The following is a 27,483-nucleotide window of genomic DNA, read 5'->3' on the forward strand; positions in this document are numbered from 1 at the left end:
AGCAGGACTTGAAACAGATCACAACGTTGTTGTAATAATTGGCTTATAGACAACCACGTATACTGGTTAGGGTATATTCACATCTGCTTTGAGGCTCTATCCTGTCTAAAAGACCAGACAAAAAAGTCCTACATGAAGGGCTTTTTTGGTCCGGTAAAAAAAAATGGTTCACGAACAGAAACTTAACAAACTCTGTTATAGTCAATAGTCTGTACAGCTCAGTTCTTCTCAGTTATGTGCACAAAATCATCACTTCTGTTATTTCCTTTCTTCTGTACTTGTAACGGAGCAGAACAACGGAAATATATAGCAGTGGTGTGAACTCTCTGTGTATTTTGCACGTATCCTCATCTCCACATAAATGTCTGGAGGCAGATTTACAATATAGTTTGTTCGCTGCACCTCTGTTCTGTATTGCAGGTCACCATATAGTATAAGCACTGTGTATAGTACCTACAGTATGTATAAAATTTAACTTTTACTATAATTTCACTTAAAATACGTTGGTGGTAGCAGTGAGACAAAAACAATAGACTTACATACATATAAACACTTACTATGCCACCTAATAAGACCACGATATGATAGTACTGGGTGGGTCTTACCCCGTCCTGTAGATGCACGGTCAGGGTTAGTAGGTGGCGGTAGAGCTCCAGTGTGGTCGCAGGCACTGGTGTCCAGTTGTTGGAAATAATATGGCAGTCTGGAAACTCCTGTTATGCCCTGGTCTAGAGCCCTCCCTATATAGATGGTCAGGGGCTATCCTCATAGACCTGCCTCAACGACACGGAGCACTCGCCCCGACAGGGGCGACCCCATACGGAACCTGTCCCTATCTGGGACCTATTCCCTAAATGGTCCCTTACTGAATGGCCCTACATGCCATGTTTCGTTCCATAAAATGGAGCTCATCAGGGGCTCATTGAAATCAGAAGGTTTCTACAAAATACACAAAGAGAGATATGCATGGCGTAGTTACTACCAAGCGTCTATTATAATACAAATTTAAACAGCATTAGGTAGCCTTATACCCCCATTCACCTTCCTCTACACCAACCTAGATAGGATCTTATTGTTAAATCTTAAATATCTGGGACATGAATCTCCTGACAAAGTCAAAAATACCCCCTATTGTGGAATAAGTGTAAAAATTCTTTCTTGTCTAATGACATGAAATATCATCATTCTGCAAGTTTTTCTGTGGTACAAAAATGGACCTGTGTGTCCAGTATTTCCCCTCTTATAAGTACTGTATGGCCAAGTGCATGCAGAAAAATCAGTATGGAGGAAACCTGTTAAAGAAATCCAACCTTTGAATGATTGTATTCTCTAGAATAGCTGTCCGGCATCTGAGACGGCGGATCAGCGTGGAGTGCCTGCGCGTCATCCGGTTGCTATGCGATGGGTGGCGCTCAGACACATCCGCATGTACTTCCGGCAGCCCGAGTGGTCATGTGACACTGACTTCCGGTGGAGTGGAGCGCATGGAAGTAGCGTGCGTTCCACATGCGTTCCACCGGGGGAAGGTGGAACAGGAGGGCGGTAACAGCTGGAGGCGCTGATTTTAAAAGGTGAGGCGGCCGAATGGGCTGTGTTCCCACACTGCCGGCATACAGCAGTGAGGTCAGGAGTGGGTATTATTGGGGACACTTCTCCATACCCCGGCAGGGACGTGTATTATCGATCGTTCTTACCTTCTTGTATTTACAAGCAATTCTCTACTGAAACAGTAAGTTAGAGACCATCTACCTAATGCTGTTTAAATTTGTATTATAATAGACGCTTGGTAGTAACTACGCCATGCATATCTCTCTTTGTGTATTTTGTAGAAACCTTCTGATTTCAATGAGCCCCTGATGAGCTCCATTTTATGGAACGAAACATGGCATGTAGGGCCATTCAGTAAGGGACCATTTAGGGAATAGGTCCCAGATAGGGACAGGTTCCGTATGGGGTCGCCCCTGTCGGGGCGAGTGCTCCGTGTCGTTGAGGCAGGTCTATGAGGATAGCCCCTGACCATCTATATAGGGAGGGCTCTAGACCAGGGCATAACAGGAGTTTCCAGACTGCCATATTATTTCCAACAACTGGACACCAGTGCCTGCGACCACACTGGAGCTCTACCGCCACCTACTAACCCTGACCGTGCATCTACAGGACGGGGTAAGACCCACCCAGTACTATCATATCGTGGTCTTATTAGGTGGCATAGTAAGTGTTTATATGTATGTAAGTCTATTGTTTTTGTCTCACTGCTACCACCAACGTATTTTAAGTGAAATTATAGTAAAAGTTAAATTTTATATATACTCAGTCTACATATGGTAAATAAATTTATAGGAGGTACGACATATCTCTGCACACACGTACCTGCATTGAGGTATAATATTTTTGTACATAAGTGTTACCTACAGTATGTATTACAACCAGAATTGACAAGGTCATTAGACTAGCTCAGAGGGTGATAAAGGGGTTGTTCAGTAAAAAGACATTTAAGTATGCCCTAATAAATGCTTGTTTATACTGTGCACAGGCATATAGAGATTTTTACACTCAATGTGGCTGTGGGTGCAGCACTCGCAGCAGATAAGTCTGCAGTATTGAGCCTTTTTTTTTTTTTTTTTTTTACCTAACCAATTATAGCACAAAACAGTGTCTGTGGGTGAAAGAAGTTGAAAGAGCCCGATTTACTGGTAGAAGCTGTGCCGCCAAAATATGCATTGTATAATTGCAGCAATTCACCGTAACCTGCATGATTTGACCAAATGCCACAAAAACGGATGTGTGAAAACAACCTTGGGGAAACAGGAGCTTCAAGCACTATTAACATATATTAAAAAATTAACGTTACAGAATTTTTAACAGATAAAGGCCTCATGCACACGACCGTTGTGTGTTTTGCGATCCGCAAATTGCGGATCCGCAGAACACAGAAGGCGTCCGTGTGCGTTCCGCAATTTGTGGAACGACACAGACAGCCATTGATATAACTGCCTATTCTTGTCTGCAAAACAGACAAGAATAGGACAGGTTATTATTTATTTATTTTTTTGCGGACCACATTGGGGTCATTTATTAAGACCAGCGTTTTAGACACCGATATTAATAACCCCTATAGCTGGCGGTGGATCCCCTAGCGTTATGTAGAGGCGCCGGGCTCTACATAACCTAATTGTATCCAGCACTGATCTAAATGTAAGCCAGCTTCCTTTGTGGCTTAGATTTAGACAATTTTCTACACCTATAACAGGCGTAGAAAATGATTCCCTGCCCACACCACACCCAGATAAAGATTACTTGCACCGCAATCTGTGCCATAAATACGTCTAATATAGGAGTATTTCCCCTCGCCCATGACTGCACCCATGCCACCAGGACCTCCCATCCAGGACAGGAAACCTGAGAAGATAAAAAGGTTCACACCCCCACCACACCTGTTCAGGTTTACTGTCCTCCGGATAGGAGGTACCTGAGGAGCTCTGGCTCTTTTTTTATAAGTCGGTACTCTCCTTCAGGGGCTGGGGAGGTTCCGGGTCTACCCTACCGTAAAGGGACCTATCCCTGGTGGCGTCAGTCTCTTTGGGGAGCCGCTGCCTGAGCCCGTTTCTTCCTCCTGCATCCCCCCTAGCCTCCCATAGAGCCGCTGTGGCAGTGTTCAGACGGCTCCCGGTTCGTTGCTGCGGGATGCCCGGCGTCCTGCTTCCAGGATGGCGGCGCGTTTTCCTCAGCGTTCTGCACATGCGCGCGGGGACGGCCTCTTCCGGCGCTTAGACGTCATATACGGGCTCCTGCCGGAGGAGGTGTGGGCATCCTTATGCGTGGATTAGGCGTTCTCTGGGGACCTATGGGTTTAAAGGAGCCGAGGCGCTGTATATAAATCGGCAGCAGGAGAAGACAGCCAGCCTTGGATGCACACAGTGCTGTGCAGGATCTGGGTTTCCACCAGCATGTCAGAACCAGGTGATACAGGACGCGCCGACCCCCTGGAACCCTCGAGGCCTGCAAGCCCGGTATTGGTCCTGAGGAGTGGGGAAGCTTGACTCTGCTTTTGGTGACATTTATCCTCTCCTAATTAATTTGGGTGTTCTTTTTGCTTTATTGTTATAGTCAGCAAAAACACCTAAAAAATTGTCTGGAAAGACTAAACCTAAAGAGTGTGGCGCATGTAGAACAGTCTTAGCAGCCTCTTATGTTAAGCCACTATGTCAAGCATGTATAGATAAGTTGGTTATGGAAGAGTCTCTCAGCTTATCTAGAAATAGGAGGGCTTTGATACGCTCAGAAGTTAAAGCATCTATGAAATCACTTAGTCGGGGTCGTCCAGGGTCTCCAGACAAGTCTGCTTATATTAAGGACCATGATTCAGATTTTTCGGATGAAGAAGAGGATAGAGAATCCAGCCAGGATTAGCTAAAAGATCGCCTCTACCTTTTGATGATTTGGCCTGTTTAGCGGACCCTTTAGATAAGAAAGCAGATGTCTATCTTAGACGTGCTTGGGAGTCTGCTTCAACTTGTCTTAGTCCTTAAGACTATGGTTAGATCAACTGGAAACTCATATGAGGGACAAAAAACCTAGAGCGGAATTATTAGCTTCCATCCCTACCTTTTCCAAAGCTGCAGACTTCCTGACGGACGCTTCTACTGATGTGATCTTTTTTTCCGCTAGAGCAGCTGCTATGTCTAATGCTGCTAGACGGGCTATTTGGCTCAAATCATGGAAGGGGGTCAGGGTTCAAAAACTAGACTCTGCTCTCTTCCATGTGAAGGATCTAGGTTGTTTGGTTCTTCCCTTGATGACATCCTAGAGAAGGCCTCAGATAGGAAGAAGGGGTTTCCGGTTCCTCAAATTTCTTTTTTTTTCCGTAAACCCCAAGCCAGAGGGGTAGACAGAGTGACAGGAGAGATGAGGATAGATTTCCTAAAAGATCTTTTTTTTCTTTTTTCTTTTTTTTCCCCCAAGCCCAGGACAGTCGTCCAAAGGGCAAACAACAATGATGCCAGGTCTCAGGTGGAGGGAAGGCTGTCCCTTTTCCTTCCAGCCTGGAAAACAGTCTCTCTGAACAAATGGGTCCTAGGTGTAATAGAAAATGGATTTCGGCTGGAATTCCTTTCTCACCCACAAATAATTTTTTTTGCTCAGACAAGAAAAAGCCTTGGAATTGGAAGTTTTCTCCCTCTTAGACAAAGGGGTTGTCTGCCCGGTCCCCAAGACAGAAAGGGGCAAGGGGTTCTACTCCCTGCTATTTTTGTTTAAAAAAAAAAAAACGAATGGGACATTCAGAGTGATTTTGAATCTAAATAAACTAAACGGATCCCTGATTTACAAAAAGTTTCGGTTGGAGACAATAAAGTCAACTGAGGATGCATATTATCATGTTCCTATTCATGCTTCCTCCCAAAAGTATTTGAGAACAGCGGTCTGGGGAGAGTTACTGCATCTCAAATACAAAGCACTACTCTTTGGGGTCTCGCAGGCCCCCAGAGTCTTTACCAAAATAATAGCAGAAATAGCGGCCTTTCTTAGACTGTCCGGAATTACTCTAGAACTTTATCTAGACGATTTTTTTTATAATCTTCCGATCAAAAGAAAAACTAGAAAAAGATCTAAGATTATTTTGCTCCCTTTTAGAAAATCTAGGACGGAGGATAAACTGGAAAAAATCATGTCAGACTCCTTCGCAAGTTTGTACTTTTTCTGGGGATTCAGCTGGATTCCCATCTGCAAAGAAGTTTTCTTCTGCTTTCAAGAAAATAATCAATCAGGGAACACGTATGGTCAGTGTTCCTTTCCTACCAGTGTACTTTCAGGGAAGCGATGGCGTACTCGGGCAGATGACAACAGCAATCCCTGCAGTACCGTTTGCACAGATTCCATCAAGAGAGCTGCAAGCAAACATCCTAATATCATGGGACAGCTCTCCTTATTCCTTAGATCAGAGTTTCCATCTTTCCTCAAAAACAAGACTCTCCCTGCTGTGGTAGACGATTCAGGAGAACCTGTCTGCAGGGATGCCCTGGACATTTCTAAACTCAATCATAATTACTACAGACGCCAGCTCTTGGGTGGGGAGCCCACTCCCAGAACAGGTGCTGGCAGGGGAGATGGGATTTGAACATGAGGAAGACATCCTCCAACTTCAAAGAATTAAAGGTAGTAGAAATGGAGGTTTGCAATACCAGAGGGAGAACACAGGAAGATTGTCTTCTATTCAGACAACTCTACAACAGTGGCCTACATGAACCATCGGGTAGGAACAAGAATCCCTTCCCTTCTACTCCTATGTCAGAATATCTTTCAGATAGCAGAGGAAAGAAGGCTTTTTCTGTCAGCAGTGCATCTGAAGGGGAAAGAGAACGTCATAGCGGACTTCCTACGTAGAGTTTCTCTAAAACAAGGAGAATGGTGCCTAAACAAAGACCATTTTTTTTTTTTACAGATAGTCCAGAGGTACAGTCCTCCTACGGTGGACCTTTTTGCCTCAAGAGCCAACAGAAAGTTGGAGAGGTTTTACTCCCTCAACCATTTGGACGACCTGTTGGCAATAGACGGGCTAGCACAGGATTGGAGTCAGGAGCTAGGATATGCCTTCCATCCTTTAGCACCTGGGGAATAAGGCAAATAGAAAATAGAGAGAGAGAGGGCCTCGGTTATCTTGATTAGCCCCAAGGTGGGCAAAGAGATCTTGGTACTCCAGTCTGCTAAGAATGTCAGTGGAAACACCGTGGACCCTTCCATTGAGGGGAGAGCTGCTTTTTCATGGCCCAATAGTTCATCCCAACCCGAAAATTCTCCATCCCTCGGTGTGGATTTTGAAAGGGGAGTCTGGTCGGGGAGAGGATTATCCGCTAAAGTAGTCTCCACTATGCTAAAGAGTAGGAAGGCAGTCACTGCAAGAAAATATAATAAAATTTGGAAGGTCTTTTCAGCCTTCTTAGGGTTTAACCCAGACCCCTTAAAGCCTCCTGAAATTCCAAAGATTTTGGAGTTTTTACAAACCGGGCTAGATAGGAATCTTAACCCCTTAGTGACCAAGCCTGTTTGGGCCTTTATGACCAAGCGTTTTTCTTCCTTTTTTTTATGGTCTCGTTCCAAGAGCTATAACTTTTTTATTTTTTCATCTATATAGCTTTATGAGGGCTTGTTTTTTACGGGACAAGTTGTAGTTTTTAATGGCGCCATTTTGGGGTACACATAACTTTCTGATTAACTTTTATTAACTCTTTCTGGGAGGGAGATAGGGAAAAATAGCAATACTGCCACTGCGTTTTTACATTATACATTTTTTGGCGGTCATTTTTCGGTACAAATAACATAATATCTTTATTCTCTGGGTCAGTACGATTACAGTGATACTAAATACTTATAATTTTGTTTACATTTTACTACATTTTTTGCAATAAAACACCTTTTATTAACCCAAAAAATTATTTTGCATTGCCACTTCACAAGACCCATAACTTTTTTTTATTTTTTTATATGGAATTGTGTGAGGGCTTGATTTTTGAAAGACAACTTGTATTTTTCATGGGTATGATTTTGGAGTAAATGCCGCTTTTTGATCGCTTGTTATTACGTTTTTTTTCGGTGGAAACGAAGAATAAATTCGAAATTCTGTCTTTTTTTATTTTTTACGGCGTTCACCATAGGGGATAATTTATGTAATATTTATGTAGTCCCGGTCGTTACGGACGCGGCAATACCAAACATATGGGGGATATTTTCTTTTTGCAATTTTTTTCATTGAAAAGCGTATTTTCAATGGAAAAAAAGGCATATTTTTTTATTTTATGGAATTTTTTTTATTTAATAAATGTGTATTTTTTTTCAATTTTTTTTACTACTTAATAGTCCCACAAGGGGACTATAATATACAGTATTTTGATTGCTTTTAAAATGTAATGCATTATCTCTATAATGCATTGCATTTCAATAGCAATGCTATTCGAACATTGACCAGCAGGCTGCGCCAGAGAGGCACAGCCTGCTGGAAGTAACTGAAGACAGGCTCGGGCCCTCATCGGAAGCAAGATAAGCTTCCCAGCACATCAGCACCCCGCGATCGCATTTTCGGGGTGCTGATGGGAGACAGAGGGAGTCCGCTCCCTCTGTCACCACTTTACATGCAGCGGGCGCCATTGCGCCCGGCATGTAAAGGGTTAAACAGCCCGGATCGGCACTCCTGCCGTTCCGGGCTGTTAGAGCAGGGACCCGGCTCTCATGTGAGAGCCAGGTCCGCGCTCCCCGCTGCACAGGGGAGCCGCGCGGCGCTTAAACTGGGCCGCCGTAAAAACGCGGCGGCCCAGCCTAAGGCCCCTTAGTGACCGCCGTAAAAACACGTATGGGTGGTCACTAAGGGGTTAAAGCATCTATGTTAAATGTCCAAGTAGCTGCTTTAAGTTATTTCTTTGATGCCAAATTAGGAGACCATCCTTGGATTAAACGTTTGTCGGCAGCATCATGGTGTGTGTTTTGTCTTTTGTTTTATATTCTAGGGAAAGCGAAAATTTTCATATAAAAAAAAAATGCTAAAAATTTTTTACTATTTTTTTTTTTTTTTTTTTTTTTTTTTTTTTTTACGTCTCCGTAGGTGACTATAACATGCAATTATTAGATTACATCTTGTATTTTATAATTCATATTTATGTTAGGTCTATTATTGGTACAGGCTACCTTCCCTGATCTTAGCCAGGGTAAGAATGCCCAGGCTCACACAATAAAAGCACACAGAGCTATGGGGACTAGGTATTGCGGATGTGCTAGCGGCGATCTAGCAACCCACGTCCTCAGCTCTAGACACAAAATCCTGGTGACAGGTTCCCTTTAACTTTCTCTACATGATGAATGCCATTTGGCAAAGTGAGACAGCCCCTTTTAAACAGTACATAAATACAGGGGCGTAGCTAGAAGTGACTGGGCCCCACAGCAAATTTTTGTATGGGCCCCCCCCAGCACGCTTTGCAACTCCCTCCTCCTGTGTAAACCCCACTCCTTTGGCTAGTCACGATCTAGACCAGACCAGGCTGCCACGCAGGGGGGTGCAGACAAGGACCCGGGACGGGTACAGATAAGGGCCAGGAGTGCAGACAAGGGCCAGGGGGGGGGCACAGATAAGGGCCAGGGCACAGGCCAGGGGGGCGCAGATAAGGGCCAGGGGCACAGATAAGGGCCAGGGCCCAGGGGCGCAGACAGGGACCAGGGAGGCGCAGACAGGGACCAGAAAGGGCCATGGTGGTGCACACAGGGGCCAAGGGTGGCAGAGACTAGGGCAAGGGGCGGGGCCAGGGAGGCGAAGACAGTGGCCAGGGGCCCACAGGACAGGGCGGGCACAGACAAAGCACACATAATGGTCAGCCACTGAGCCACTGCTCTCCTGAAAGAGCCAACCAGGGAGGCACAGTCATAGGGGCAAGGCAGGGTTACGCTGACAAGGGCAACTTGGGCAAGGGGGGCACACAGGCAGCGGGCACAGATGAAGTCGACAGGGCCCGGGCCGCACATAATGGTCAGCCACTGAGCCACTGCTTTCCTGAAAGAGCCAACCAGGGAGGCACATTCACAGGGGCCAGGCAGGGCTGCGCTGACAAGGGCAACTTGGGCAAGGGGGGCACACAGGCAGCGGGCACACATACCTGAAAAGCTCAGTGAGTCAGTCACTGATGTGCGCTCACGCTGCTGTGCTGCTGCCGTCTGTTGCTCCTCTTGCCTGCCGAGCTTTTCTCCCGCCTGCTGCTTCCCCCTCTGGTCAGGACTACACGGTGGGCTTGCCTAACTAGAACAGAGCGCCATGCCGGCTTGAATCCCCTGGGAAAGGGGGGGAGAGTTGGTAAGGAATTGGATGGAATGAATAAAGATGATGATGGATAGGTCACAGGCCAGGCCCCCAATGTCGCCGGTGCCGCACTGTGAAGGGGCCTGGCAAACTGTGTTAAAACTAACTAAGTTGAGTTGACTGACATGCTGCCAGGCCCCAAAGCAGCTGCTTCCCTGGTATTTACGCCACTGTATATATACATGACGTGTACATTTAACAGATGCCTTAGATGAATGCAATACAATGGACCACTACGATTTTGCATTCTTTTTTTTCCAACTTAGATTTGTTAACCCCTTAAAGGGACACTGACAGGCGAAATCAGCATATATAGTTAGATATATCACATTACAGGTCTTATAGAGTCTTTTAAAAGCATATAACTATCCCCCCTGTCCACCTTATAAAGAGCGAAATATAAAGTTTTATAACCTGCATCTGCGGTCAGCAATCTGCCCAAGGGGCGGCGTTTCATGTGAAAATGCGCCCAGCCAGCCTTCCCAACTGCCGTTCTTAAGCCCCGCCCAGCTCATCATTATTCACTTCGCTGGGCGGGGCTAGAACTCTCTCCAGTCCCGATCCTGCGCAATTCAATCCTCCGGGCATCGCTCATGCCCAATCTTCTGCGCCCCGCCGTGCCGTCGGACGCACTATAATTAACCCCTTATATGATGTGAGTGAGCAGCGCTCTGAAGCGCTGCTCTGAACAGTGCATGGCTGAGGCTGCAGCTGCCTCAGCCATGCACTGTTCAGAGCAGCGCTTCAGAGCGCTGCTCACTCACATCATATAAGGGGTTAATTATAGTGCGTCCGACGGCACGGCGGGGCGCAGGCGCAGAAGATTGGGCATGAACGATGCCCGGAGGATTGAATATAAGACCTGTAATGTGATATATCTAACTATATATGCTGATTTCGCCTGTCAGTGTCCCTTTAAGGACTCTATTTCACCTTAAGGACTTGGCAATTTTTTGCAAATCTGACCAGTATCACTTTAAGTGATGATAACTTTAAAACGCTTTGACTTACCCAGGCCGTTCTGAGATTGTTTTTTCGTCACATATTGTACTTCATGACACTGCTAAAATTGGGTCAAAAAAATTCATTTTTATTCATCAAAAATACAAAATTTACCCAAAATTTGTAAAAAAAAAAATTGCAAATTTCCAAGTTTAAATTTCTCTACTTCTATAATACATAGTAATACCTCCAAAAATAGTTATTACTTTACATTCCCCATATGTCTACTTCATGTTTGGATCATTTTGGGAATTCTATTTTATTTTTTGGGGCTGTTGCAAGGCTTAGGCCTCTTTCACACTTGCGTTGTCCGGATCCGGCGTGTACTCCACTTGCCGGAATTACACTCCGGATCCGGAAAAACGCAAGTGTACTGAAAGCATTTGAAGACGGAACCGTCTTCCAAATGCGTTCAGTGTTACTATGGCACCCAGGACGCTATTAAAGTCCTGGTTGCCATAGTAGTAGTGGGGAGCGGGGGAGCGGTATACTTACAGTCCGTGCGGCTCCCCGGGCGCTCCAGAATGACGTCAGAGCGCCCCATGCGCATGGATGACGTGATCCATGCGATCACATGATCCATGCGCTTGGGGCGCCCTGACGTCACTCTTGAGCGCCCGGGGAGCCGCACGGACGGTAAGTACACTGCTCCCCCGCTCCCCACTACACTTTACCATGGCTGCCAGGACTTTAGCGTCCCGGCAGCCATGGTAACCACTCTGAAAAAGCTAAATGTCGGATGCGGCAATGCGCCGAAACGACGTTTAGCTTAAGGCCGGATCCGGATCAATGCCTTTCAATGGGCATTAATTCCGGATCCAGCCTTGCGGCAAGTGTTCCGGATTTTTGGCCAGAGCAAAAAGCGCAGCATGCTGCGGTATTTTCTCCGGCCAAAAAACGTTCCGTTCCGGAACTGAAGACATCCTGATGCATCCTGAACGGATTTCTCTCCATTCAGAATGCATTAGGATAATCCTGATCAGGATTCTTCCGGCATAGAGCCCCGACGACGGAACTCTATGCCGGAACACAACAACGCAGGTGTGAAAGAGCCCTTAGAAGTTAAGAAGCAACTCTTGAAATCTTTCAGAAATTTTCAAAAACTCAATTTTTAGGGACCAGTTCAGGTCTGAAGTCACTTTGCAAGGCTTACATAATAGAAACCACCCAAAAATGACCCCATTCTAGAAACTACACCCCTCAAGGTATTCAAAACTGATTTTACAAACGTCGTTAACCCTTTAGGTGTTCCACAAGAATTAATGGAAAATAGAGATACAATTTCAAAATTTCACTTTTTTCGCAGATTTTCCATTTTAATATTCTTTATTCCAGTTACAAAGCAAGGGTTAACAGCCAAACCAAACTCAATATTTATGACCCTGATTCTGTAGTTTACAGAAACACCCCATATGTGGTCGTAAACTACTGTACGGGCACACGGCAGGGTGCAGAAGGAAAGGAATGCCATACGGTTTTTGGAAGGCAGATTTTGCTGGACTGTTTTTTTTTGACACCATGTCCCATTTGAAGCCCCCCTGATGCACCCCTAGAGTAGAGACCCCAAAAAAGTGGCCCCATTTTAGAAACTACGGGATAGGGTGGCAGTATTGTTGGTACTAGTTTAGGGTACATATGATTTTTGGTTGCTCTATATTACACTTTTTGTGAGGCAAGATAACAAGAAATAGCTGTTTTGGCACCGATTTAATTTTTTGTTATTTACAACATTCATCTGACCGGTTAGATCATGTGATATTTTTATAGACCAGGTTGTCACGGATGCGGCGATACCTAATATGTATACTTTTTTTTTATTTATGTAGGTTTTACACAATGATTTATTTTTTTAAGCAAAAAAATCATGTTTTTGTGTTTTCATAGTCTGAGAGACATAATTTTTTCAGTTTTTGGGCGATTACCTTGGGTAGGGTATGATTTTTGCGGGGTGAGATGACTGTTTTATTGGCACTATTTTGGGGTGCGTGCGACTTTGATCGCTTGCTATTACACTTTTTGTGATGTAAGGTGATAAAAAATGGTATATATAGCACATTTTTTATTTTTTACGGTGTTCATCTTAGGGGTTAGGTCATGTGATATTTTTATAGAGCCGGCCAATACGGACGCGGCGATACCTAATATGTATACTTTTTTTTTTTATTTATGTAAGTTTTACACAATAATATCATTTTTGAAACAAAACAGAAAAACTGGTTTTAGTGTCTCCATATTCTGAGAGCCATAGTTTTTTCAGTTTTTGGGCGATTATCTTAGGTAGGGTCTCATTTTTTTGCGGGATGAGAAGACGGTTTTGGCGTACATACGACTTTTTTTTAGCACTTTTATTACCTTTTTTGGAAGTAAGGTGAGCAAAATTTCAATTTCATCATAGTTTTTATTTTTTATGGCGTTCACCGTGCGGGAAATGTAACATGACCGTTTTATAGATCGGGTCGTTACGGACGCGGTAATATATAACATATGTAGGGAATTTTATTTTTTAACTTTTTTTTCCACTTTTAAAAAACTTTTTTTTTTTATCCAGACCCACTTGGTCCTTGAAGATCCAGTGGGTCTGATGTCTGTATAATACAGTACAGTACACTATTTAGTGTACTGCACTGTATTTTACTCACACTTTGTCTGAACAGATCTCTGCCTTTAGCACAGATCTGTTCAGCACCATGGACAGCAGGATGCCTGAGAAGGCATCCTGTTGCCATGGGAACCTTCCCCATCTGCCACAACTGAGCAGACGGGGAAGGGGAGGGAGGAGGGCTCCCTCCCTCTGTCACCCCATCCTGTCCGGGGGCTGCAAAGGCACAGCAGCCCCCCGATGGGAGAGGGAGGGAGCTCCCTCCCTCTCCACCTCTTCCATACAGCGGTCCCTACCGACCGCGGCATGGAAGGGGTTAAAACGGCGGACATCTGCACACATGTCAGCCGTTTGAATCGGAGTGTCAGCATTGAGCTGTCACTCTGATTCAACCGCTCGGCCATCCTGAAAATAAACTGGGGGCGGGTGGAAGATCGCGCACCCGCCCCCCACACTGCCGCACGCCTCCCGCACCACCCGCAATCCTCCACCCCGCTGCGCCCGCAGGCACAAAAACACAGATGGCTGCAGGGGGGTTAACGTTCAAAAATATGGGCACTTTGAAGTTTCTGATCCCACAGGGATCAGAAACTTGCATAAGCGCTAAAAACCACAGGTCTGAATTGACCTGCGGTTTGTAGCGATCGGCAATGCGGGGGGGGGGGGGTCACAGGACTCCCCTAGGCATTGTCACAGGGTGCCTGCTGAATGATTTCAACAGGCACCCTGTTCCGATCACTGCCGGTCGTGCGGCAGTGATCAAAACTACACAGGACGTACCGGTACGCCCTGGGTCCTTAAGGACTCGGGTTAAACATGCAACAAAAACCTGATGTGACCACAGCCTTAAAATAATTTTCTTTAAAAAAAAATAAACTTTTTTTTTTTTCTCTGCTGTACAATTGATTTGAGGTCTACTGTTGCCTGTAAACAAAGAGTGTTTCTCAACTACGGTTTCTTGGACCCTGGTCATGGTTTCCCAAGAAAAATCTGCATAAAGACCAGTTACTTTTATAGTTGGGTTGGACTCCTTTCAGTCTTCTCAAAGATGCTCGCAAAACAGTCGAAAACGTATGCAGAAGATTTGACTAAATTTAGATTTAGGATTAGATTTTAGGGTGCAGGGCCAGCCTTTGGGGTGTGCGAGCTGTGTGGCCGCACAGGGCGCCATGGCAATAGGGGCGCCTGGCGGCCCGACACAGCTCGCAGTCGGTCTCTTACAACAGGCCGGCCCGGGATTGTGTGAGGCTAGCCTGGCGAGTTGAGCCGCTGCAGCTGCCAGGTCAGGTTCCGGAGCGTGGAGGAGGAGCTTAGGGGCGCAGGCGCAGTGTCCAAGTGCTGCGCCTTCACAGAGAGCCGCGGAAGGATCCGCTCAATGTGTGAGGGCGGCAGCCGGTGCTCTGAAGACAGGGAGCGAGCAGAATACTTCAAATAGTGAGTGCCTGTTCTTATTATTATTATTTTTTTAATTATTTATAAAAAAAAAAAATTAAATTCACAATTTTCAAAATTTCTCTGCTTCTAAAACAGAAAGTCATACCTAATAAAATATTTACTACTTAACATTTCCCATATGTCTACTTTATGTTGGTATCGTTTTGGAAATGTCATTTTATTTTTTTAGGATGTTAGAAGGCTTAGAAGTTTAGAAGCAATTCTTCAAATTTTTAAGAAAATTCCCAAAACCCACTTTTTAAGGACCAGGTTCAGGTCTGAAGTCACTTTGTGGGGCTTACATAGTGGAAACCCCCCATAAATGACCCCATTGTAGAAACTACACCCCTCAAGTTACTCAAAACAGATTTTACAAACTTTGTTAACCCTTTAGGTGTTCCACAAGAATTCAAGGAAAATGGATAGGAAATTTCTAAATTTTACTTTTTTGGCAGATTACAGAAACACCCCACATGTGGTCGTAAACTGATGTAAGGGCGCAGAAGGAAAGGAACGCCATACGGTTTTTGGAAGGCAGATTTTGCTAAACTGGTTTTAGATGCCATGTCCCATTTAAAGCCCCCCTGATGCACCCATACAGTAGAAACTCCCAAAAAGTGACCCTATTTTGGAAACTAGGGGATAAGGTGCCAGTTTTATTGGTACTATTTTGGGGTACATGTGATTTTTAATTGCTCTATATTAAGTTTTTTGTGAGGCAAGGTAACTTTAAAAATGGCTGTTTTGGCACAGTTTTTTTATTTTTTTATTACAAGATTCATCTGACAGGGTAGATCATGTGCTATTTTTATAGAGCAGGTTGTTACGGACGCAATGATATCAAATATGTCTACTTTCTTTGTTTGTTTCAGTTCTACATAATAAAGCAAGTCTCCATTTTCTGAACGCCATATGTTTTTTATTTTTCTGCCGATCGTCTTGTGCAGGGGCTCATTTTTTGCAGAAAGAGTTGAGGTTTTTATTGGTACCATTTTTGGGTACATAGGATTTTTTGATCATTCATTATTACACTTTATGGGGCAAGGTGACCAAAAAATTGGCTGTTTTGGAACAGTTTTTATTTATTTTTACAGCGTTTATCTGAGGGGTTAGGTCATGTGACAGTTTTATAGAGCAGATCGTTACGGACGTGGCAATACCTAATATGTATACTTTTTCTTATTTATTTAAGTTTTACACAATAATAGCATTTCTGAAACCAAAAAAATTATGTTTTAGTGTCTCCATAGTCTGAGAGCCATAGATTTTTTATTTTTTGGGGGATTGTCTTAAATAGGATATCATTTTTTGCGGGATGGGGTAACTGTTTGATTGGTACTATTTTGGGGGTCATAAGCCTTTTATTATTTTCACTTTTTTATTTTATCAAGTCCCTCTTGGATCTTGAAGATCCATTGGGGATGATGGCTGTACTATACTTTGCAATGCTCTTGTATTGCAAAGTATAATACAATCAGATGCCCTGTAGGTGGCAACAGCGGACGCTTTTGGCAACAGCAGCCCCGATGGTGGAGAGAGGGAGCCCCCTCCCTCTATTAACCCCATGGATGCCGCGGCATCTATGGGGTTACAGCAGTGTGTCAGCATATAGCTGACACTCTGCTGATGGCGGCGGCTCAGGAATGGAGCCGCCGCCATCACACACAGCAGGGGGACCACACGGCATGGGGGCAGCGCTGGAAAGGGGGGGGGGTCACGGCCAGCAGGAGGAATGTATGGAGCGGGGAGGGGGCGGACCACAGGAGGCAGGAGATAAGCAGCGGATAGATTCAGCGGCAGGCGGACACAAGGGGGGGCTTGAAGGGGCACACATGGGGGGCACAGATTGGGGAGGGGAGGCACCAGGACACATTACCTGATTTCAGGCTCTGATCTGCAGAGCGCAGATCAGAGCCTGAAACCGGCATTTTTTCACTGCCGCGATCCGATTGGTTAGTCTGCACAGACTAACCAATCGGATCGATTGTCGGCAAGGGGCCACTCTGATTGGTCCCTTGCCAGCATTACTGAACTGTATGCTGTCCGTGACAGCAGCAGGACAGGGGCAGAAGCTTTAATCCAAGCGCTTTGCAGCGCTTGGATTAAAGCGCTGCCATGACTTCTATATACGTGATAGCTGCACGGGGTATGTGCAGCTATCACGTATATATACAGATTGCGGTCGGGAAGGGGTTAAGTAAAGCAAGCAACTGTGCAAGATTTTTTTTTTTTTTACTGGCTTTAAAAGGGTTTTCTGAGATTTTCTAACTGATAATCTATCCTCTAGATAGGTCATCAGTATCTGATTGATGGGGGTTCAACACCCAGGACCCCTGCAGATCAGCTGTTTGAGAAGGCAGCGGCTGTTTTGTGAGCGGCGTGGCCTTCTGTGTGCTCACCAAGCGCAGCGCTGTATATTGTATAGCAGCTGTGCTTGTTATCGCAGCTCCGCCTCATTCATTTCTATGGGGCTGAACTGCACCTAGGCCACATGACACATGACATGTCCTCACTGGCCTATGGAAAATTGTAAGAAGGCCGCAGCGCTACTGCCTTCTCAAACAGCTGATCGGTGGGGGTCCCAGGTCTATGCGCTGGATAGCTCATCAGTACTAAAATCTCAGAAAAAACCCTTTTTAATGAAAAATGTTTACTTAAGGTGAATAAAGATTTAAATAACAATTCCTCTCCTCTTTTATCTTCTCTCAGACTTCTCATGCCTGCTTGGTATTCCAGTCAGTTTTGTGGCCAGAGTACACCTTTTGGAACTTATGTGAGGCTGTTCTGCAATATCAGCACAACTACAGTGCAATCCAGGTTAGTACATTGCCTTATTGCGTACATATATTTATTTGTTACATTATTGCATTAAAAGGTTCACTTATACACATGATTTACAGGAGAACATAGGAATGTAATGTAAATAAGCTTTTCGTTGTAATCATGTTTTCTCGCTGGTATCATTGGGGGACACAGGACCGTGGGAATAGCTGCTTGCTGCCACTAGGAGGCGACACTAGGCTGAAAAGTGATAACTCCTCCCCTGCAGGCTATACCCCCTTCAGCCTGGAGAGAGCATATCAGTTTTTAGCTTAGTGTCGTAGGAGGCAGACCTCCCTGCTTAGCAGGGTGGCTCTTTTACAATTTTGTTTTTATTTTATTTTATTTCTTTAGGTTAAGGGGCACAGATTCGCATGCGTCTCTGTCTCCCTGGGAGGCTGGCCGGTGTTGCTTGTTCCACCGCCCTTCCTCCTCCAAGAAGACGAAGCCAACCAGGGCAGCCTCGCTCCCCTGCTTCCCGCCAGCAAGAGGGCCCCCTTCTCTGACTGGACCCCTGATGCCTCGTGCCAGCGGTCGTGGGGTGGCCCTGCTGGTACAAGACTAAGGGTGAAGAACACAGATGAAGACAGGTGAGTATTACTGTCCCTCCCTGTCCCCCTCACACATGGCCCCCTTCTTAAGGGGGTAGCGAATCCTCCACCCTTCGCCCATCTCACCTCAGAATGAAAGGGTTAATCCCATTCCACGGCGGCGGCATCTTATTTTCTGTCTCTCCGCCCCTCCCCGATCTAGACATTTCAGGACAGGGGACATTCAAGGGGATTCCTCAACAAACAGGCGCCTTCTGCGCCCTATTCCGGACCCCCCGCTCTCCGACCGACTGGGTGGGCTTCCCGGTCGGCCAAGCGATGCACCTTCTCGGCGGATCCTTCTCGGGCGCCCGCTAATGCAGTCCCAGGAGAGCAGGCAGAACGGATACCCTAGTCGGCCGGACGCCACAAAATCTAGGCCCCGGCTCTATTCGGGCCTACCGATTTTATTTATTTTCTTTTCCCTCCAGCCGTGCTATTTTCTCATAGAAACATAGAAACATAGAATGTGTCGGCAGATAAGAACCATTTGGCCCATCTAGTCTGCCCAATATACTGAATACTATGGATAGCCCCCGGCCCTATGTTATATGAAGGATGGCCTTATGCCTATCCCATGCATGCTTAAACCCCTTCACTGTATTTGCAGCTACCACTTCTGCAGGAAGGCTATTCCATGCATCCACTACTCTCTCAGTAAAGTAATACTTCCTTATATTACTTTTAAACCTTTGCCCCTCTAATTTAAAACTGTGTCCTCTTGTGGTAGTTTTTCTTCATTTAAATATGCTCTCTTCCTTTACCGAGTTGATTCCCTTTATGTATTTAAAAGTTTCTATCATATCCCCTCTGTCTCTTCTTTCTTCTCTTCCGATGGGCTTACGCGGTCAGTGGACACAGGCGGCCGCATTCCGGACATCGATCCAGGTACGCTGTGTTCTGACTAGCGGTGAGTCCCGGTCAGCCTGCGTGATAACTTAGCCCCCAGCTTTGCGACCTTCTAGGCAACTTCCACCCTCAGGTATGGGGGGGGGCCCATTTTTCTAGCGCGAATCTCCCGGGAGCCCGCTGGCTTTGGGCGGCTTAACAAACACTTCCTGCACAGCCACCTCTTTAACCACTTAAGGACCACAGGTTTATACCCCCCTAAAGACCAGGCCCTTTTTTACAAATCGGCACTACACTACTTTCACCGTTTATTGCTCGGTCATGCAACTTACCACCCAAATGAATTTTACCTCCTTTTCTTCTCACTAATAGAGCTTTCATTTGGTGGTATTTCATTGCTGCTGACATTTTTACTTTTTTTGTTATTAATCGAAATTTAACGATTTTTTTTGCAAAAAAATGACATTTTTCACTTTCAGTTGTAAAATTTTGCAAAAAAAAACGAGATCCATATAGAAATTTTGCTCTAAATTTATAGTTCTACATGTCTTTAATAAAAAAAAAAATGTTTGGGTAAAAAAAAAAATGGTTTGGGTAAAAGTTATAGCGTTTACAAACTATGGTACAAAAATGTGAATTTCCGCTTTTTGAAGCAGCTCTGACTTTCTGAGCACCTGTCATGTTTCCTGAGGTTCTACAATGCCCAGACAGTACAAACACCCCACAAATGACCCCATTTCGGAAAGTACACACCCTAAGGTATTCGCTGATGGGCATAGTGAGTTCATAGAACTTTTTATTTTTTGTCACAAGTTAGTGGAAAATGCTGATTTTTTTTTATTTTATTTTTTTTCCTACAAAGTCTCATATTCCACTAACTTGTGACAAAAAATAAAAACTTCTATGAACTCACTATGCCCATCACGAAATACCTTGGGGTCTCTTCTTTCCAAAATGGGGTCACTTGTGGGGTAGTTATACTGCCCTGGCATTCTAGGGGCCCAAATGTGTGGTAAGGAGTTTGAAATCAAATTCTGTAAAAAATGACCAGTGAAATCCGAAAGGTGCTTTTGGAATGTGGGCCCCTTTGCCCACCTAGGCTGCAAAAAAGTGTCACACATCTGGTATCTACGTACTCAGGAGAAGTTGAGGAATGTGTTTTGGGGTGTCATTTTACATATACCCATGCTGGGTGAGATAAATATCTTGGTCAAATGCCAACTTTGTATAAAAAAATGGGAAAAGTTGTCTTTTGCCAAGATATTTCTCTCACCCAGCATGGGTATATGTAAAATGACACCCCAAAACACATTCCCCACCTTCTCCTGAGTACGGCAATACCAGATGTGTGACACTTTTTTGCAGCCTAGGTGGGCAAAGGGGCCCATATTCCAAAGAGCACCTTTCGGATTTCACAGGTCATTTTTTACAGAATTTGATTTCAAACTCCTTACCACACATTCGGGCCCCTAGAATGCCAGGGCAGTATAACTACCCCACAAGTGACCCCATTTTGGAAAGAAGAGACCCCAAGGTATTCGCTGATGGGCATAGTGAGTTCATGGAAGTTTTTATTTTTTGTCACAAGTTAGTGGAATATGAGACTTTGTATGAAAAAAAAAAAAAAAAAAATCAGCATTTTCCACTAACTTGTGACAAAAAATAAAAAATTCTAGGAACTTGCCATGCCCCTCACGGAATACCTTGGGGTGTCTTCTTTCCAAAATGGGGTCACTTGTGGGGTAGTTATACTGCCCTGGCATTTTCCAGGGGCCCTAATGTGTGGTAAGTAGGTAAATGACCTGTGAAATCCTAAAGGTGCTCTTTGGAATATGGGCCCCTTTGCCCACCTAGGCTGCAAAAAAGTGTCACACATGTGGTATCGCCGTATTCAGGAGAAGTTGGGGAATGTGTTTTGGGGTGTCATTTTACATATACCCTTGCTGGGTGAGAGAAATATCTTGGCAAAAGACAACTTTTACCATTTTTTTATACAAAGTTGGCATTTGACCAAGATATTTCTCTCACCCAGCATGGGTATATGTAAAATGACACCCCAAAACACATTCCCCAACTTCTCCTGAGTACGGCGATACCAGATGTGTGACACTTTATTGCAGCCTAGATGCGCAAAGGTGCCCAAATTCCTTTTAGGAGGGCATTTTTAGACATTTGGATACCAGACTTCTTCTCACGCTTTGGGGCCCCTAGAATGCCAGGGCAGTATAAATACCCCACATGTGACCCCATTTTGGAAAGAAGACACCCCAAGGTATTCAATGAGGGGCATGGCGAGTTCATAGAAATTTTTTTTTTTTTGCACAAGTTAGCGGAAATTGATATTTTTAATTTTTTTCTCACAAAGTCTCCCGTTCCGCTAACTTGGGACAAAAATTTCAATCTTTCATGGACTCAATATGCCCCTCACGGAATACCTGGGGGTGTCTTCTTTCCGAAATGGGGTCACATGTGGGGTATTTATACTGCCCTGGCATTCTAGGGGCCCTAAAGCGTGAGAAGAAGTCTGGAATATAAATGTCTAAAAAAATTTACGCATTTGGTTTCCGTGAGGGGTATGGTGAGTTCATGTGAGATTTTATTTTTTGACACAAGTTAGTGGAATATGAGACTTTGTAAGAAAAAAAAAATAATAATTCCGCTAACTTGGGCCAAAAAAATGTCTGAATGGAGCCTTACAGAGGGGTGATCAATGACAGGGGGGGTGATCAATGACAGGGGGGGTGATCAATGACAGGGGGGTGATCAGGGAGTCTATATGGGGTGATAACCACAGTCATTGATCACGCCCGTGTAAGGCTTCATTCAGACGTCCGTATGCGTTTTGCGGATCCGATCCATCTATCAGTGCATCCGTAAAAATCATGCGGACATCTGAATGGAGCTTTACAGGGGGGTAATCAATGACAGGGGGGTGATCAGGGAGTCTATATGGGGTGATCACCACAGTCATTGATCATGCCCCTGTAAGGCTTCATTCAGACGTCCGGATGCGTTTTGCGGATCCGATCCATCTATCAGTGGATCCGTAAAAATCATGCGGACGTCTGAATGGAGCTTTACAGGGGGGTAATCAATGACAGGGGGGTAATCAATGACAGGGGGGTGATCAGGGAGTCTATATGGGGTGATCACCACAGTCATTGATCACGCCCCTGTAAGGCTTCATTCAGACGTCCGGATGCGTTTTGCGGATCCGATCCATCTATCAGTGGATCCGTAAAAATCATGCGGACATCTGAATGGAGCTTTACAGGGGGGTGATCAATGACAGGGGTGTAATCAATGACAGGGGGGTGATCAGGGAGTCTATATGGGGTGATAACCACAGTCATTGATCACGCCCCTGTAAGGCTTCATTCAGACGTCCGGATGCGTTTTGCGGATCCGATCCATCTATCAGTGCATCCGTAAAAATCATGCGGACATCTGAATGGAGCTTTACAGGGGGGTAATCAATGACAGGGGGGTGATCACCACAGTCATTGATCATGCCCCTGTAAGGCTTCATTCAGACGTCCGGATGCGTTTTGCGGATCCGATCCATCTATCAGTGCATCCGTAAAAATCATGCGGACATCTGAATGGAGCTTTACAGGGGGGTAATCAATGACAGGGGGGTGATCACCACAGTCATTGATCATGCCCCTGTAAGGCTTCATTCAGACGTCCGGATGCGTTTTGCGGATCCGATCCATCTATCAGTGCATCCGTAAAAATCATGCGGACATCTGAATGGAGCTTTACAGGGGGGTAATCAATGACAGGGGGGTGATCACCACAGTCATTGATCATGCCCCTGTAAGGCTTCATTCAGACGTCCGTATGCGTTTTGCGGATCCGATCCATCTATCAGTGCATCCGTAAAAATCATGCGGACATCTGAATGGAGCTTTACAGGGGGGTGATCAATGACAGGGGGGTGATCAGGGAGTCTATATGGGGTGATCACCACAATCATTGATCATGCCCCTGTAAGGCTTCATTCAGACGTCCGGATGCGTTTTGCGGATCCGATCCATCTATCAGTGCATCCGTAAAAATCATGCGGACATCTGAATGGAGCTTTACAGGGGGGTGATCAGGGAGTCTATATGGGGTGATCACCACAGTCATTGATCATGCCCCTGTAAGGCTTCATTCAGACGTCCGGATGCGTTTTGCGGATCCGATCCATCTATCAGTGGATCCGTAAAAATCATGCGGACGTCTGAATGGAGCTTTACAGGGGGGTGATCAATGACAGGGGGGTAATCAATGACAGGGGGGTGATCAGGGAGTCTATATGGGGTGATCACCACAGTCATTGATCACGCCCCTGTAAGGCTTCATTCAGACGTCCGGATGCGTTTTGCGGATCCGATCCATCTATCAGTGGATCCGTAAAAATCATGCGGACGTCTGAATGGAGCTTTACAGGGGGGTGATCAATGACAGGGGGGTGATCAATGACAGGGGGGTGATCAGGGAGTCTATATGGGGTGATCAGGGGTGATCAGGGGCTAATAAGGGGTTAATAAGTGACGGGGGGGGGGGTGTAGTGTAGTGTAGTGGTGCTTGGTGCTACTTTACTGAGCTACCTGTGTCCTCTGGTGGTCGATCCAAACAAAGGGGACCACCAGAGGACCAGGTAGCAGGTATATTAGACGCTGTTATCAAAACAGCGTCTAATATACCTGTTAGGGGTTAAAAAAAACACATCTCCAGCCTGCCAGCGAACGATCGCCGCTGGCCAGCTGGAGATCAACTCTCTTACCTTCCGTTCCTGTGAGCGCGCGCGCCTGTGTGCGAGCGTTCACAGGAAATCTCGGCTCACGCGAGATGACGCCTATTGGCGTTAGCGTAGCCTGGGGGAGCCGCCGCAATGACGCCTTTCGGCGTTACAGTTGCGGGAAGTGGTTAAGGCCCCTGTTTACTCTAGGTTTCTATCTGCAGGCACAATGTGCCTTAATATTGCAGTATACAGCCCTTCCTGCAACCTCTCCATATGAGGCTAGGTCCTCACCAAAAAAAAATAATAATTATGCACCATACAGATCCTGCCCTCCTCAGCCCACATCACCGCAGGATCACCCTGTCTGGTGTACCAACTGGGCCTGTACCCCATCCCAGACAGTGGAGGATTTCTCTCAGTTCTCCCAATCGCACTGCGGGGCCGTTGGTGGATAACGCTCCACCTGCGCAAATCCAGTGGAGTGCATCTGAGGGATTCCAATCAGCCCTCTGAGGCCGTTTGGTTGATAATGCTCCAACTGCGCAAATCCAGTGGAGTACATCTGAAAGATTCGCAATTCGCCCTCTGAGGCCGGTTGGTTGATAATGCTCCAACTGCGCAAATCTCCAACTGCGCAAATCCTGTTGAGGACAACTGAAACTTCCCATCCACCCTCCTGGGGCGTCTGATTGATATTTCTTCTCCTGCGCAACACTACGGAGGACCTCTGGAAGTTCCCAATCCACCCTCCTGGGTCGTTTGGTAATAGAGCACCGTCTGCGCAATCCAGTAAGCAGACCTTCAGTTCATTCCACCTCCCGGGTAGTTTGGTTGTTATGTCAACACCGGCACAGCCTGCAACAGCCATGGGCTAGAGGCTGAGAGGTTAAACTGCGCACGAGCGGGCCGAAGCAGGACAGTTATTCGGACTCTGACATGAATCCGGATCATTTTTCCAAGATTACGTCCGTGCTAGCCGGTTCTGGTGTATGCATTACCCCCTTCCTTAGGCGCTATTTACACTTCTACTGGATACAGTGCTTACTTTAGGTATTACCTCCTTCCTGAGGTGGACTGACCGCACTAGCATTGGTCTCAATGCCAGCCATAGGTGTCCCTCGTTCTGTGAGTGGCAGAATTGCAGTTCCACTGGGCTCAGTATTGTCAGCATACATTAACCTCTTGTATAGGTGGCATTATGGCATTCTCACTGCTGTCGCAGTGTTTATGTACGCATTACCCCCTTACTGGGGTGGGATAATTGCACTTCCCACCGAGTACAGAACTAGTCATATGCAAGTTCCTGCTGGGTGCGTTACCCCCTTCGATGTATTTGCACTACCTCGGGTTACAGTACTTATTGGATATGTTACTCCCTATCATAGGTGGAGTAATAGCACTGCCACTGAGCGCAGTGCTTACCGTAGGCATTTCCCCCCTCCATTGAGTGGGTAATTACACTTCCGTAGATTGCGGTTCTGACTATCGCGCTACCCCCTTCCCTAACCGGGGGATTTCACTACCATTGGTTGCTATAACATCTCTCATTTGCCATCACATACTTCCTGTGGCATTACCCTCTACAAATGATCCATTAACGGGGGAATCACTATGCATCTTTACATTCTGTATTTCAACTACGCCACGACTCTAAATGCCTTGGCTTCCTTCACAGGTGGTCCGTGGCAACAGTCGGTACCTGCTGGTGCCTGATATTCTCCATCTAGTGGCATATGGATACTGCCACTGGATACTATGGATACTCCCATATTGTATCCCTCTTTTCTTCCAGCACTGATTGGGTACACAAAAATGTCGACCTTTGTGCTCTCAGTGGGATCACCCAGCCTTATGTGTCCTAGAGACCCCCCCCCCATCCCCATGAGCCTCCACCGTTCAGGTCAGTCACACTGCACAGAATACTGTGATCAAGATCCAGCAAGCAGAATATTCCACTGACTCCGGATGTTTCGTCCACCACTCATCCTTATCTAGGTGAGGGTGTTATGCTGGCACTCTGCAGTGACTACTACAACGGGTTCTCCTTCACAGGGTAGTCTTCACGCTAGGGCTAGATGCTCGTAATCGCTGTAGTGGGACAGCCCCCCTCAGGGGTTCTACCCTGGTACTACTTCGGCAGTTGCTCCTGTTCAGCGCCCTTTTCAGGTGGAGGGTTTAAGGTTAGCTCTACTAACTGGGCCAGCTTGATACCATGACTTCTACTGGATTTCCTCAGGCCTTCCCCTCGTGTCCACGCTGGCGGAGCATGCGGTAACTCCTACCACACAAGGGGTGTTTGCGTCACCGTTACATGCTAAGGTTCCTACTGCACAGTTCTTTCGTCAGGTAACGGATTCTTCTAACACGAGAATCAGTGACCTCTACGGTGTGGCCTACTCCTCAGCTGGAGTATGTCTGGAGCATTACTCTTGGGGCTTCCCTTGTAGGGCCTCATCTTCAGGCGGAGTGTCGCATTACCACTAGATTCTGTAGAGCGCCAGTCTCAGATGGGAATGGGCTTTAGTTCTGGCCTCTTTCTGGTTTACACTACTGATAAGGGTCCGTGCCTTCTGTCGTCGACTCGGGCGTGGCGATGGCTTAGTTGCCATGGCTGATCAGCACCTACCTTCGAGTGCGTTCTACTGGGTAGCTCAGTCCCTACGGCACTCGTCAACCACTAGATTGCCGTTCTAAGCGGGACTTGGATTCTACTAGTCATGCCGTAACGCCATCGGTGCTACCTCTCTTCAGATATCAGTAATGTCTACGTCACCTCAAGCCAATGGTGGTTGTTCTTTTACTGCTCATTCCGGGGGTGAACTGAGAGCCTTCCCAAGACGGGTAGAGCGGGTGTCTGTCACGACGTCCCCCGCTAGTAGGGGTTTCGTCCCTGGAACGGATCACACTTTTCCTTTCCGGTCTCTCCTCGAGTTGGATAACTGATCACCTTATCCTTCTGTCTAGCTGACCAGTAGCCATGGGTTGTACGACTCTGGAAGCCCACCTCTATTTTTTCACGGGCCCAGGGTTCCTCGGGTACAGTGGAGGCGTTGGACGTCGTAATCGAACTTCACCTGGCAAGAGTATTTCTCTCATCTTTGTTCTACTCATCTGCCCTTCCAGGCAGGGTCGCCACTTTGTTAATATATGGTCACTGATGGGGCTTCCCATCACTGGTGGTGCTCACATTGGCTTTACTTTACCTTTCTCGCGAGGTATTGATTCTTTGGCCTGCAGTGGGGCACGCCTGGCTCATGCGTTTGTTTCTTGGTGTTTTTTTAGGCAGCTTCTCTCACTAGAAATCTCACCACAAGCCTCTACGGCTATAAGGGCATTGGTCTACCAATATTCCGCTCCCTAAGGGGAGTTCTCTTGACCAGAGGTGAATCCTGTGGACTTGGCCTTTTAGTTCTACTTCCACAGTTGCGGCCAGGAGCCAGCTGTTTGGTGGCGTTTTTTTCGGAGTTGATACACCGAGAAGTTTTTTTTGTTTTTTTTTTCTTTAAGTATGAACATATTGCAGTGTTCCATCCAGTATCCTCTTTCTTCGCAGAAGGTGGTCGCCTTTCCACGCCCTCACAGACATGGGTTTCTCTTCTTTCTCCCTCGCATTACACAGACCAAG

General features: G+C 46.0%; 1 protein-coding gene across 2 annotated transcripts in view; it reads left to right on the forward strand.

The window, feature by feature from the left end:
• DHDDS (dehydrodolichyl diphosphate synthase subunit) overlaps window positions 1-27,483 on the forward strand; it is a 96,661-nt gene that overhangs the window by 58,706 nt on the left and 10,472 nt on the right. For both annotated transcript variants that reach the window (XM_040424244.1, XM_040424245.1), the window contains exon 8: window positions 17,577-17,684. In XM_040424244.1, the coding sequence (XP_040280178.1) occupies window positions 17,577-17,684 (108 nt within the window). The remainder of the gene's footprint in view (window positions 1-17,576; window positions 17,685-27,483) is intronic.

Source organism: Bufo bufo, chromosome 3 (assembly GCF_905171765.1).
Source record: "Bufo bufo chromosome 3, aBufBuf1.1, whole genome shotgun sequence".
NCBI classification, from domain to species: Eukaryota; Metazoa; Chordata; class Amphibia; order Anura; family Bufonidae; genus Bufo; species Bufo bufo.